General features: G+C 39.0%; 1 protein-coding gene across 5 annotated transcripts in view; it reads right to left on the minus strand.

Moving 5' to 3' along the window:
- Window positions 1-15,538, minus strand: part of PTK2B (protein tyrosine kinase 2 beta) — a 607,866-nt gene that overhangs the window by 232,558 nt on the left and 359,770 nt on the right. For all 5 annotated transcript variants that reach the window (XM_053709509.1, XM_053709510.1, XM_053709513.1 and 2 more), the window contains exons 8-11: window positions 10,452-10,506; window positions 8,731-8,871; window positions 8,160-8,234; window positions 579-680 (exon numbers count right to left, since the gene is read on the minus strand). In XM_053709509.1, coding sequence (XP_053565484.1) covers window positions 579-680; window positions 8,160-8,234; window positions 8,731-8,871; window positions 10,452-10,506 — 373 coding nt within the window. The remainder of the gene's footprint in view (window positions 1-578; window positions 681-8,159; window positions 8,235-8,730; window positions 8,872-10,451; window positions 10,507-15,538) is intronic.

Below are 15,538 nucleotides of genomic sequence, written 5' to 3' on the forward strand. Positions count from 1 at the left end.
TCACATCCCTACTCAAAAGTAAAGAAGAAAAAACTATTACGTAAAAAGTCTAGTAACAGCCAAACACATAGAACCATAGAGAATCACCAGTTTCTTTACAAACCCCACATAAAAAATAGATAAACAAATAAATAAACCTGCATCCTTATTCGCAGAACAAAACATATGTTGATGTAGGACCCCTTTTAAATATAATCATAAACCTGTAGTAGTGTAGGATGTTGTGTGCGTATATATTTAATTTTTTTCTCTCCATGTAATCAAGAAGCAGTGAGTATTGAGTGTTACTCTATCTATCCACCTACCTATCCATCTACCTATCCATCTATCTATTCATCCACCTACCTATCCACCTACCTATCCATCTATCCATCCATGTATCCTATCCATCTACCTTTCCATGCATCCATCCATCTATCTAGCTATCTATCTAGCTATCTATTCATCCATCTATCTATTCATCTATCAATCATCTATTTATATCTCGATTGGACCACAACTACAAGTAGGTAAATACCTACCTCTCAGGGAGTGTAACATTATCATGTATAGGCAATATATGTGTCCTGTAAATTTACCTGAGGAGCTCCAGATATTCCCAGTAGCAGCAGGGCTCGACCATCGTCTAGTAACGAGCATTTGATTGATTTGATCTGTTTAAATTCAGTGAAACATGTGGGCTGTGGGAAAAGGTAATGCTGATGTCACAAAAGGTAACTGACTTGGATTCAGGTTTTCAAATCATTGTTAGGCACAAATGGAATATTCAGCTAACAGGACATGGGACTTCTTAAAGGGACATTAAACGCAAAATAAATGAGAACAACATGTAGATGTATTTTTTTAAAGTTTCATTAGCTGTTTAAATATTGACAAAAACATAATTTATGCTTACCTGATAAATTTATTTCTCTTGTAGTGTATCCAGTCCACGGATCATCCATTACTTATAGGATATTCTCCTTCCCAACAGGAAGTTGCAAGAGGATCACCCACAGCAGAGCTGCTATATAGCTCCTCCCCTAACTGTCATATCCAGTCATTCGACCGAAAACAAACAGAGAAAGGAGAAACCATAGGGTGCAGTGGTGACTGTAGTTTAATTAAAATTTAGACCTGCCTTAAAAGGACAGGGCGGGCCGTGGACTGGATACACTACTAGAGAAATAAATTTATCAGGTAAGCATAAATTATGTTTTCTCTTGTTAAGTGTATCCAGTCCGCGGATCATCCATTACTTATGGGATACCAATACCAAAGCTAAAGTACACAGATGATGGGAGGGACAAGGCAGGATTAAGCGGAAGGAACCACTGCCTGAAGAACCTGTCTCCCAAAAACAGCCTCCGAAGAAGCAAAAGTATCAAATTTGTAAAATTTGGAAAAAGTGTGAAGCGAAGACCAAGTCGCGGCCTTGCAAATCTGTTCAACAGAGGCCTCATTTTTAAAGGCCCAGGTGGAAGCCACAGCTCTAGTGGAATGAGCTGTAATCCTTTCAGGGGGCTGCTGTCCAGCAGTCTCATAGGCTAGGCGTATTATGCTCCAAAGCCAAAAGGAAAGAGAGGTTGCTGAAGCTTTTTGACCTCTCCTCTGTCCAGAGTAAACGACAAACAGGATAGATGTTTGACGAAAATCTTTAGTAGCTTGTAAGTAAAACTTCAAGGCACGGACTACGTCCAGATTATGTAAAAGACGTTCCTTCTTTGAAGAAGGATTAGGACACAATGATGGAACAACAATCTCTTGATTGCTATTCTTGTTAGAAACCACCTTAGGTAAAAACCCAGGTTTGGTACGCAGTACTACCTTATCTGCATGAAAAATCAGATAAGGAGAATCACATTGTAAGGCAGATAGCTCAGAGACTCTCCGAGCCGAGGAAATAGCCATCAAATACAGAACTTTCCAAGATAAAAGTTTAATGTCAATGGAATGAAGGGGTTCAAACTGAACTCCTTGAAGAACTTAAAGAACCAAGTTTAAGCTCCACGGGGGAGCAACAGGTTTAAACACAGGCTTAATTCTAACCAAAGCCTGGCAAAATGCCTGGACGTCTGGAACCTCTGCCAGACGCTTGTGCAAAAGAATAGACACAACAGAAATCTGTCCCTTTAAGGAACTAGCTGATAATCCTTTGTCCAAGCCCTTTTGGAGAAAAGACAATATTCTAGGAATCCTAACCCTACTCCATGAGTAATTCTTGGATTCACACCAATAAAGATATTTACTCCATATCTTGTGGTAGATTTTCCTGGTAACAGGCTTTCGTGCCTGTATTAAAGTATAAATGACTGACTCGGAGAAGCCACGCTTTGATAGAATCAAGTGTTCAATCTCCATGCAGTCAGTCTCAGAGAAATTAGATTTGGATGATTGAAAGGACCTTGTATCAGAAGGTCCTGTCTTAGAGGCAGAGTCCATGGTGGAAAGGATGACATGTCCACTAGGTCTGCATACCAAGTCCTGCGTGGCCACGCAGGTGCTATCAGAATCACCGATGCTCTCTCCTGTTTGATTTTGGCAATCAGTCGAGGGAGCAGAGGAAACGGTGGAAACACATAAGCCAGGTTGAAGAACCAAGGCGCTGCTAGAGCATCTATCAGCCTCGCTTCTGGGTCCCTGGACCTGGATCCGTAACAAGGAAGCTTGGCGTTCTGGCAAGACGCCATGAGATCCAACTCTGGTTTGCCCCAACGATGAATCAACTGAGCAAACACCTCTGGATGGAGTTCCCACTCCCCCGGATGGAAAGTCTGACGACTTAGAAAATCCGCCTCCCAGTTCTCCACGCCTGGGATATGGATTGCTGACAGGTGGCAAGAGTGGTACTCTGCCCAGCGAATTATTTTTGAGACTTCTAACATCGCTAGGGAACTCCTGGTTCCCCCTTGATGGTTGATGTAAGCCACAGTCGTGATGTTGTCCGACTGAAATCTGATGAACCTCAGTGTTGCTAACTGAGGCCAAGCCAGAAGAGCATTGAATATCGCTCTTAACTCCAGAATATTTATTGGAAGGAGTTTCTCCTCCTGAGTCCACGATCCCTGTGCCTTCAGGGAATTCCAGACTGCACCCCAACCTAGAAGGCTGGCATCTGTTGTTACAATTGTCCAATCTGGCCTGCGAAAGGTCATACCCTTGGACAGGTGTACCCAAGACAACCACCAGAGAAGAGAATCTCTGGTCTCTTGATCCAGATTTAGCAGAGGGGACAAATCTGTGTAATCCCCATTCCACTGACTCAGCATGCATAATTGCAGCGGTCTGAGATGAAGGCGCGCAAATGGCACTATGTCCATTGCCGCTACCATTAAGCCGATTACCTCCACACACTGAGCTACCGAAGGGCGCGGAATGGAGTGAAGAACACCGCAAGCATTTAGAAGTTTTGATAACCTGGACTCCGTCAGGTAAATTTTCATTTCTACAGAATCTATAAAAGTCCCTAAGAAGGAGACTCTTGTGAGTGGGGATAGAGAACTCTTTTCCTCGTTCACTTTCCACCCATGCGACCTCAGAAATGCCAGAACTATCTCTGTATGAGACTTGGCAACTTGAAAGCTTGACGCCTGTATCAGGATGTTGTCTAGATACGGAGCCACCGCTATGCCTCGCGGTCTTAGAACCGCCAGAAGTGAGCCCAGAACCTTTGTAAAGATTCTCGGGGCTGTAGCCAACCTGAAGGGAAGAGCTACAAATTGGTAATGCCTGTCTAGAAAGGCAAACCTTAGAAACCGATGATGATGATGATGATCTTTGTGAATCGGTATGTGAAGGTAGGCATCCTTTAAGTCCACTGTGGTCATGTACTGACCTTCTTGGATCATGGGTAGGATGGTCCGAATAGTTTCCATTTTGAAAGATGGAACTCTGAGGAATTTGTTTAAGATCTTTAGATCCAAAATTGGTCTGAAGGTTCCCTCTTTTTTGGGAACCACAAACAGATTTGAATAAAAACCCTGTCCTTGTTCCGTCCGCGGAACTGGATGGATCACTCCCATAACTAGGAGGTCTTGCACACAGCGTAGGAATGCCTCTTTCTTTATCTGATTTGCAGATAGCCTTGAAAGATGAAATCTCCCTTGTGGAGGGGAAGCTTTGAAGTCCAGAAGATATCCCTGAGATATGATCTCCAACGCCCAGGGATCCCGAACATCTCTTGCCCACGCCTGGGCGAAGAGAGAAAGTCTGCCCCCTACTAGATCCGTCGCCGGATAGGGGGCCGTTCCTTCATGCTGTCTTAGAGGCAGCAGCAGGCTTTCTGGCCTGCTTGCCTTTGTTCCAGGACTGGTTAGGTTTCCAGGCCTGCTTAGATTGAGCAAAAGTTCCCTCTTGTTTTGAAGCGGAGGAAGTTGATGCTGCACCTGCCTTGAAATTTCGAAAGGCACGAAAATTAGACTGTTTGGCCTTTGCTTTGGCCCTGTCCTGAGGAAGGGTGTGACCCTTACCTCCAGTAATGTCAGCAATAATTTCCTTCAAACCAGGCCCGAATAAGGTCTGCCCCTTGAAAGGAATGTTGAGTAATTTAGACTTCGAAGTCACGTCAGCTGACCAGGATTTAAGCCATAGCGCCCTACGCGCTTGGATGGCGAATCCGGAATTCTTAGCCGTTAGTTTAGTCAAATGAACAATGGCATCAGAAACAAATGAATTCGCTAACTTAAGTGTTCTAAGCTTGTCAATAATTTCAGTCAATGGAGCTGTATGGATGGCCTCTTCCAGGGCCTCAAACCAGAATGCCGCCGCGGCCGTGACAGGCGCAATGCATGCAAGGGGCTGTAAAATAAAACCTTGTTGAATAAACATTTTCTTAAGGTAACCCTCCAATTTTTTATCCATTGGATCTGAAAAAGCACAACTGTCCTCAACCGGGATAGTAGTACGCTTTGCTAAAGTAGAAACTGCTCCCTCCACCTTAGGGACCGTCTGCCATAAGTCCTGTGTAGTGGCGTCTATTGGAAACATTTTTCTAAATATAGGAGGTGGGGAAAAAGGCACACCCGGTCTATCCCACTCCTTGCTAATAATTTCTGTAAGCCTTTTAGGTATAGGAAAAACATCAGTACACACCGGTATCGCATAGTATTTATCCAGCCTACACAATTTCTCTGGTACTGCAACTGTGTTACAGTCATTCAGAGCAGCTAATACCTCCCCAAGCAACACACAGAGGTTCTCAAGCTTAAATTTAAAATTAGAAATCTCTGAATCAGGTTTCCCCGAATCAGAGATGTCACCCACAGACTGAAGCTCTCCATCCTCATGATCTGCATATTGTGACGCAGTATCAGACATGGCCCTTACAGCATCTGAGCGCTCTGTATTTCTCCTAACCCCAGAGCAATCACGCTTGCCTCTTAATTCAGGCAACCTGGATAATACCTCTGACAGGGTATTATTCATGATTGCAGCCATGTCCTGCAAGGTAATCGCTATAGGCGTCCCTGATGTAATTGGCGCCATATTAGCGTGCATCCCCTGAGCGGGAGGCGAAAGGTCTGACACGTGGGGAGAGTTAGTCGGCATAACTTCCCCCTCGTCAGAATCTTCTGGTGATATTTCTTTTATAGTTAAAGACTGATCTTTACTGTTTAAGGTGAAATCAATACATTTAGTACACATTCTCCTATGGGGCTGCACCATGGCTTTCAAACATAATGAACAAGTAGTTTCCTCTGTGTCAGACATGTTTAAACAGACTAGCAATGAGACTAGCAAGCTTGGAAAACACTTTAAACAAGTTTACAAGCAATATAAAAAACGTTACTGCACCTTTAAGAAACACAAATTTTGTCAAAATTTGAAATAACAGTGAAAAAAGGCAGTTACACTAACGAAATTTTTACAGTGTATGTAACAAGTTAGCAGAGCATTGCACCCACTTGCAAATGGATGATTAACCCCTTAATACCCAAAATGGAATAATAAAAGACAAAAACGTTTTTGTTTTTTTTTTTGTGTTTTTTTTCAAACAGTCACAACTGCCACAGCTTTACTGTGGCTTTTTACCTCCCTCAAAAACGACTTTGAAGCCTTTTGAGCCCTCCAGAGATGTCCTGGATCATGCAGAGGGAAACTGAATGTCTCTGTCAGTATTTTTATCTGCACAGAAAAGCACTAAAAAAGGCCCCTCCCACTCATATTACAACAGTGGAAAGCCTAAGGAAACTGTTACTAGGCAAAATTCAAGCCAGCCATGTGGAAAAAAACTAGGCCCCAATAAGTTTTATCACCAAATACATATAAAAACGATTAAACATGCCAGCAAACGTTTTATATTACATTTTTATAAGAGTATGCATCTCTATTAATAAGCCTGATACCAGTAGCTATCACTGCATTTAAGGATTTACTTACATTAGTTCGGTATCAGCAGCATTATCTAGCAAATTCCATCCCTAGAAAAATATTAACTGCACATACCTTATTGCAGGAAAACCTGCACGCCATTCCCTCTCTGAAGTTACCTCACTCCTCAGAATATGTGAGAACAGCCATGGATCTTAGTTACTTCTGCTAAGATCATAGAAAACGCAGGCAGATTCTTCTTCTAAATACTGCCTGAGATAAACAGTACACTCCGGCACCATTTAAAAATAACAAACTTTTGATTGAAGAATAAACTAAGTATAAAACACCACACTCCTCTTACGACCTCCATCTTGGTTGAGGCTTGCAAGAGAATGACTGGATATGACAGTTAGGGGAGGAGCTATATAGCAGCTCTGCTGTGGGTGATCCTCTTGCAACTTCCTGTTGGGAAGGAGAATATCCCATAAGTAATGGATGATCCGTGGACTGGATACACTTAACAAGAGAAATAAGTGTAAAGTTTTAGTGTCTATAAAACAATGGGAGCTGCCATGTTGTAATTTAGGTTATTCTCTGCTGTGGCCAAATAGGGGCAGTTATAAATAGGTCAGTAGAGTGTGCAGCCAATGGCTGTGGGGAATATAACAGTGTTCTGTACATCTATTTCTATCAGGAACTGAAAAGTTCACAATTTCAGAATGGAATCACAGAAAAAGGGGACAAAATAAATAATGAATTTAAAATGCAGATTGTTTTCATATATTCTATTTATCATTTTATATTACCATCTCAAAGTGTTTAATGTCCCTTTAATGCCTAGTTTAGTGGTGAATAGACTTTTTAAGGGGACCATAATCCTTGCTAATTCCCAGCAGTTCTAGGTCAGAGCCTATTGCCCAAATGATAAACTGTCATCCCTTCTACCATTTTATGGTCTTCCTAAACTGTCTTCTTGTCTACCATTTTATGGTAATCCCTATTTTCTCTTGTTCCCCCTTCTTCAAATTAGCTGCGCAGCCAGATATCTGATCCCCCTACCTTTTCAAAATTACTTTTAAATCAACTCAGCTGATCAGTTTGCAGTCCTCAAAAAATGGATGCCACATACTGTTTAGACACCCGTGTCAAATAGTACAGCTGTGACAAGTCAAATATACGTTTTAGAAATAGGTTATTTGCCAAAAGTAGGCAACTGCTTATGGGGTGCTTTGACATTTTGCTGGTTATATGATGCAACCTATTTACTCATTGTATATTTCAGCTGCTACAAACTTCCATATTACAATGACAAAAAAAGTATAAAACTGTAATTTGATTTGCTTAAAGGGACCCAAAACCCAAAATGTTTCTTTCATGATTTAGGTAGAACAAATTTGCTTCATTCTCTTGGTATCATTTGTTGAAAGAGCAGCAATGCACTACTGGTTTCTAACTGAAAACATGGGTGAGCCAATCACAATCGGTATATATATGCAGCCACCAATCGGCAGCTAGAACCTAGGTTCTTTAAAGCTCCTGAGCTTACCTAGAAAAACATTTCGGTAAAGGATAACAAGAAAAGGAAGGAAATTAAATAATAGAAATAATAATAAAGTTGTTAAAAATTGTAAGTTCTGTCTAAATCATGAATGTCTAATTATGACTTTACTGTCCCTTTGATCTTGTAATAACATTTGTTTCTTTTAATAGTGTACATAAAACCTCATCCCAAATACAAACAATAATGTATACAATTAATCAAATAAATATAACTTAGTTTTGTAACTAATTTTGTTGCAGCAAATGGTTTAGGAAGCAGATATTACAATAAGATATGATGCTACGTCGGTATATTAGGTTTATCTTACCTTAGAATCCTTGCTAGTAAGTTGTCGAATACCTTTAGGGCCAATGACTAAGTCAACAGTAATGCTCCACCCTTGCTGAAGAGACAATACACAAATAAATAATTCATCAATGGATTGTTTATGAGGTCAAATGCTGTATTCTTGCAACTCTCACTAATTTATAAATCTTCAGATAAATTGTCAGATTAGTCGACTGATATCATTATCTGACGATGCCTCAGTGGAATCAAAATCAAAGTAAAAATGATTAACCAGTTAAATCCTAAAGCATTTTTCAATAGATCTTCATTTTGCACAAAGGAATTAATAAAAAATAAATAAATCAAACAACCATACAATCTATAGTTTACAAAGAAGTCTGGCTTTGAAATGCGTGACAAGCTTGAGTTTGTCCAAATGTATCTAATCCGCATCTTTTATTGTGCAAGAACTTCTGTTTTTAACATGATATACTTTTTGTGTTATTGTGTTAGAGTTTGTGCCCTCCCATTTGTGTGGTTTAAATGGTCTCACTATAAAAAACATTCTACAAAATGAAACAAAATTAATTAGAGCAAATGAAGTAACCTACTGCTAGTTCACATCTGTAGGTTTCCTGATCAATAGATGTAAAACTCGACAGTGTGGTAAGAAAGCGCATGATACACTCCTCCTCCTTTAAGGATCCATACTGTTGGAATGTTTGCTGGATCATCTTGCGGAACTGCTTGGGCTACGGATAGAAGACAATAGCAAGGTGACTTGGTAAGGAAAGCTTTGGTGAATATATCATTCATTTAGACACAAAATGCTAGTAGGACAGGGATACTAAACTTATTTTTTTTCTTTAATGATTCAGAAAGAGCATGCAATTTTAAGCAACTTTCTAATTTACTCCTATTATCAGTTTTTCTTCGTTTTCTTGCTATCTCAATTTAAAAAGCAGGAAAGTAAAGATTAGGAGCCATCCCATTTTTGGTTCAGGACCTGGGTTATGCTTGCTTATTGGTGGCTAAATGTAGTCACCAATAAGCAAGCGCTATCCAGGGTGCTGAACCTAAAATGTGCCGGCTCCTAAGCTTTACATTCCTGCTTTTTAAATAAAGCTAGCACGAGAACAAATAAAAATTTATAATAGGAATACATTAGAAAGTTGCTTAAAATTGCATGCTCTATCTGAATCATTAAAGAAAAAAATTGGGTTTAGTGTCCCTTTAAACGACGTAATTCTTAGCATGTTGTAATAAGTAAAAACTAGCAGTAAATTGACAAGCCCAATGCTTTATATATTTCTTAACATGTTTTAAAGGAAATTAAAGTGACAGTTACAATTATTAAAAAAAAAAAACTTTCTACTTTTGACTTTGTTTTCTTGGTATCCTTTATTAAAAAGCAGGTAAGCAGGTGTAGGAGCGTGCACATGAACAAAACACTATAAGGCAGCTCTTAACAATATTATACACTGCTGCCATCTAGTGATCAAAATCATTCTTGCAAACCTGCTTCCATATAGATCTCCAGACAAGTGCACATTACCTACCTAGGTATCTCTACAACGAATAGCATGAGAATGAATTACATCTGATAATAAAAGTAAAGCTGAAGCTTGTTTAGCATTGTATGCTCTGTGTGAGTCATGAAAGAAAATGTAACACACACACCTCTTTAGACATGTATATAAGTATCTCAATGTTAAAGCCCTTTGCCTTTTTTTCTAACACCCGAGACCTCATATCTTTGAGCCCTTATAACTTGTGTGGAATAGTTTTTGTGAATAATTTTTATTAATGTTATTATGTGTAACTATACTTTGTAATGTATTTTTGATGTGTTTGTGACACTTTTTTGTTTCGCAAAACAGTTAACCATAACTCTGAAGACATGGTAATCATTCTAGCCTAAATCACGATTGTACTCAAGCAATCGCATTTACTTTCAAATCGTAAAACCAGCGGTAAGGCTGGCGAGTGCAAACTACTGCAATAGCCCCCTTATCCCTCGCGTGCAAATGTTTGCGTTCCACTCGTAATCTGATACACTGTGTTTCAGCCCCATGATGGTTCCGCCAACAAAGCATAGCATCTGTATTGGACATTATCCATAATATATATCATATATCATAAATTATTCCAGATCTTTTATTTATTACATATCAAAATGTATTTGGTTAGCCTAAAACTAATAACAAATGAATAGCTATGTTGTGTACAAGGCAACTCTGTTTCAGATTTTATATCTACACTGAAGGTTATGTCCAAACACATCACTGCACTATTATTGTTTGATGTGTATTGTTCAGGACCTATTTTATACCTTTAGACTCTCCTGCATCTGCTTGGGAAAAAACAGATCCAATCCCACTTCTTTCCTGGAACAAAACAAACATTGAGATATATTACTTACGACACAGAAGACGTCAGTGTGTCCTTTTTTTACTTGGTTAAATTAACAGAGTCCTATTCAATGCTATAAATAACATCTAACCTTGTATAAAAGTACAAAACAAATACAGATAATACAACGTTTAGGAACAACCCTTACACCTTAAACAGCATCAGTAACAGAAGAAATATTAAACGTTTAATGAGCGATACCTAAAAAAAGTTAATCAGATTTGCACCTTACAATGAAAATAGTTTCTCATTTTACTTTCAGATACATCACATTCTGCAGTTAACTGACAATCCTGAGCTAAACACGGCTGGTGATTAAGGGCACAATATGCAACTGCTGATTGGCTGAATGATTGTGTTCAGTTCAGGACCCCTAGTGCATTATCGTACCACAGTTAAACTGAACAAATAGTTATCTGCAAGTATAATAAAGTGTTCTAATGTATGAGCACATTTTGTAGTTGCCTTTTTGCGTCCCTTAAATGGCTGTTAACATTTTTTTTAATTCTCACTTACCAATTATGTTAACAGCTGGAATGTGATCAAGCCCTTGGCCCACGGGTAGCACGAATAAAGATTCCAATGTGTATTTGTAAAATATAATGTAGTAAAATTATGATAAAATAAACAGGATCAGCTTTAAGGGATATGAAACTCACTTTTTTGTTCTTTCATGATTCACAGATAGATCATGCAATTTTAAACCACTTTCCAATTTACGTCTGTTATCTATTTTTTTCATTCTATTGGTATCATTTGTTGAAAAGCATATCTCATGTTATTGGCTCACCCATGTGCATTGCTGTTTCTTAAACAAAAGATTACAAGAAAATAAAGCAAATTAAATAATAGAAGTGGAATGTTGTTTAAAAGTGTATACTCTATCTGAATCATGAAAGAAGAAAAAATGAGTTTCACGTCCCTTTAAGAACACTGATGCTATTTATTTAATAATTAATTAGTTGATTAATTAAAATAAATATATAAAACAACCAAAGTGGCACTCAAAATCCAAGTGTATCTAGAACCTGTGTAAATAAAAAAGAACTAAAGCTATATTTACATTTATTTGAAATAAATTTCACGAGAAAATCTTTAAAGGGACACTGAACCCAATTTATGAGCACATTTTGTAGTTGTCTTTTCTTTCATGTAATTGGCAAGAGTCCATGAGCTAGTGACGTATGGGCTATACATTCCTACCAGGAGGGGCAAAGTTTCCCAAACCTCAAAATGCCTATAAATACACCCCTCACCACACCCACAATTCAGTTTCACAAACTTTGCCTCCTATGGAGGTGGTGAAGTAAGTTTGTGCTAAGATTTCTACGTTGATATGCGCTTCTCAGCATTGTTGAAGCCCGATTCCTCTCAGAGTACAGCGAATGTCAGAGGGACGTGAAGGGAGTATCACTTATTTGAATACGATGATTTCCCTAACGGGGGTCTATTTCATAGGTTCTCTGTTATCGGTCGTAGAGATTCATCTCCTACCTCCCTTTTCAGATCGACGATATACTCTCATATTCCATTACCTCTACTGATAACCGTTTCAGTACTGGTTTGGCTATCTGCTATATGTGGATGGGTGTCTTTTGGTAAGTATGTTTTCATTACTCAGCTATGGTTTGGCACTTAATGTATTATATAAAGTTCTAAATATATGTATTGTACTTATATTTGCCATGATTCAGGTTTCATTATATTTCCTTTTGCAGACTGTCAGTTTCATTTCTGGGAAATGTTTTTTTAAGAAAAAAAAATTCTTACCTGGGGTATAGTCTCTTTTTCAAATTTGACTGTCTTTTAAATTTGCGGGCAGAATTAGGCTTGCAAGGGCGCAAAATGCCAAAGTTTATTGCGTCATTCTTGGCACGAGATTTTTTTTTTGTTTGTTGTGCATCATACTTGGCGCCAAATATTTTCATTATTTAAGACCCCATTCCTATATGCCTCTTCCCTTTTTACTCTATCACAGGGATATGCTGTTTGCATTTTTTCCCATTCCTGAAACTATTATATAAGGAAATTGATAATTTTGCTTTATATGTTGTTGTTTTTTATCCTCTTACATTTGCAAGATGTCTCAATCTGATCCTGTCTCAGAAATCACTGTTGGAACCCTGCTGTCTGATGACAGTTCTACCAAAGCTAAGTGCATTTGTTGTAAATTTGTGGAGGTTATATCTCCTGCTGTGGTTTGTAATAGTTGTGATAAACTTTTACATGCAGAAAATGTATCCATCAGTAGTAGTTCATTACCTGTTGCTGTCCCTTCAACATCTAATGCACAAGATATACCTGTAAATTTAAAAGAATTTATTTCTGATTCTATTCAGAAGGCTTTGTCTGCCATACCGCCTAATAAACGTAAAAGGTCTTTTAAAACTTCTCATAAAGTTGATGAAATTTCAAATGACCGGCAACATGATGAATTATCCTTCTCTGATGGGGATCTATCTGATTCAGAAGATCCTGCCTCAGATATTGACACTGACAAATCTTCTTATTTATTTAAAATGGAGTATATTCGTTCTTTATTAAAAGAAGTATTGATTACATTGGATATGGAGGAAACTAGTCCTCTTAATGTTAAAACTAGTAAACGTTTAAATTCTGTTTATAAACCTCCTGTGGATATTCCAGAGGTTTTTCCAGTTCCTGATGATATTTCTGATATGATTTCTAAGGAATGGAATAGGCCTGGTACTTTTGTTTCTTCTTCAAGGTTTAAACAATTGTATACTTTGCCAGCAGTTTCTTTAGAGTTTTGGGAAAAGATCCCCAAAGTTGATGGGGCTATCTCTACTCTTGCTAAACGTACTACTATTCCTACGGAAGATAGTACTTCTTTTAAAGATCCTTTAGATAGGAAACTTGAATCTTATCTAAGGAAAGCTTATTTATATTCAGGTCATCTTCTCAGGCCTGCAATTTCTTTGGCTGATGTTGAAGCTGCATCAACTTTTTGGTTGGAACGTTTAGCGCAACAAGAATTGGATTCTGATTTGTCTAGCAGTGTTCACTTGTTTCAACATGCTAATCATTTTATTTGTGATGCCATTTTTGATATCATCAAAATTGATGTTAAATCTATGTCTTTAGCTATTTTAGGACTAGAGTAATCACTTTAACTACAAACTGTAGCTAAGTGATAAGTTATTTAGCTGCGCTATCCAAAGATAGCTTAATGAGTGTAGTATACTAATGTCTAGATAATCCTGTATTGGCACAACTATGTAAAAACAGAATTTATGTTTACCTGATAAATTACTTTCTCCAACGGTGTGTCCGGTCCACGGCGTCATCCTTACTTGTGGGATATTCTCTTCCCCAACAGGAAATGGCAAAGAGCCCAGCAAAGCTGGTCACATGATCCCTCCTAGGCTCCGCCTTCCCCAGTCATTCGACCGACGTAAAGGAGGAATATTTGCATAGGAGAAATCATATGATACCGTGGTGACTGTAGTTAGAGAAATTAAATCATCAGACCTGATTAAAAAACCAGGGCGGGCCGTGGACCGGACACACCGTTGGAGAAAGTAATTTATCAGGTAAACATAAATTCTGTTTTCTCCAACATAGGTGTGTCCGGTCCACGGCGTCATCCTTACTTGTGGGAACCAATACCAAAGCTTTAGGACACGGATGATGGGAGGGAGCAAATCAGGTCACCTAGATGGAAGGCACCACGGCTTGCAAAACCTTTCTCCCAAAAATAGCCTCAGAAGAAGCAAAAGTATCAAATTTGTAAAATTTGGTAAAAGTGTGCAGTGAAGACCAAGTCGCTGCCTTACATATCTGATCAACAGAAGCCTCGTTCTTGAAGGCCCATGTGGAAGCCACAGCCTAGTGGAATGAGCTGTGATTCTTTCAGGAGGCTGCCGTCCGGCAGTCTCATAAGCCAATCTGATGATGCTTTTAAGCCAAAAAGAGAGAGAGGTAGAAGTTGCTTTTTGACCTCTCCTTTTACCAGAATAAACAACAAACAAGGAAGATGTTTGTCTGAAATCCTTTGTAGCCTCTAAATAGAATTTTAGAGCACGAACTACATCCAAATTGTGCAACAAACGTTCCTTCTTTGAAACTGGATTCGGACACAAAGAAGGCACAACTATCTCCTGGTTAATATTTTTATTAGAAACAACTTTCGGAAGAAAACCAGGTTTAGTACGCAAAACCACCTTATCTGCATGGAACACCAGATAAGGAGGAGAACACTGCAGAGCAGATAACTCTGAAACTCTTCTAGCAGAAGAAATTGCAACCAAAAATAAAACTTTCCAAGATAATAACTTAATATCTACGGAATGTAAGGGTTCAAACGGAACCCCTTGAAGAACTGAAAGAACTAAATTGAGACTCCAAGGAGGAGTCAAAGGTTTGTAAACAGGCTTGATTCTAACCAGAGCCTGAACAAAAGCCTGAACATCTGGCACAGCCGCCAGCTTCTTGTGAAGTAAAACAGATAAAGCAGAAATCTGTCCCTTCAAAGAACTTGCAGATAATCCTTTCTCCAAACCCTCTTGTAGAAAGGATAGAATCTTAGGAATTTTTACCCTGTTCCATGGGAATCCTTTCGATTCGCACCAACAGATATATTTCTTCCATATTTTATGGTAAATTTTCCTAGTTACAGGCTTTCTAGCCTGAATAAGAGTATCAATGACAGAATCTGAGAACCCACGCTTTGATAAAATCAAGCGTTCAATCTCCAAGCAGTCAGTTGGAGTGATGCCAGATTCGGATGTTCGAACGGACCTTGAACAAGAAGGTCCCGTCTCAAAGGTAGCTTCCATGGTGGAGCCGATGACATATTCACCAGGTCTGCATACCAAGTTCTGCGTGGCCACGCAGGAGCTATCAAGATCACCGAAGCCCTCTCTTGATTGATCCTGGCTACCAGCCTGGGAATGAGAGGAAACGGTGGGAACACATAAGCTAGGTTGAAGGTCCAGGGCGCTACTAGTGCATCTACTAGAGTCGCCTTGGGATCCCTGGATCTGG

Source organism: Bombina bombina, chromosome 4 (assembly GCF_027579735.1).
Source record: "Bombina bombina isolate aBomBom1 chromosome 4, aBomBom1.pri, whole genome shotgun sequence".
Lineage (NCBI taxonomy): Eukaryota > Metazoa > Chordata > Amphibia > Anura > Bombinatoridae > Bombina > Bombina bombina.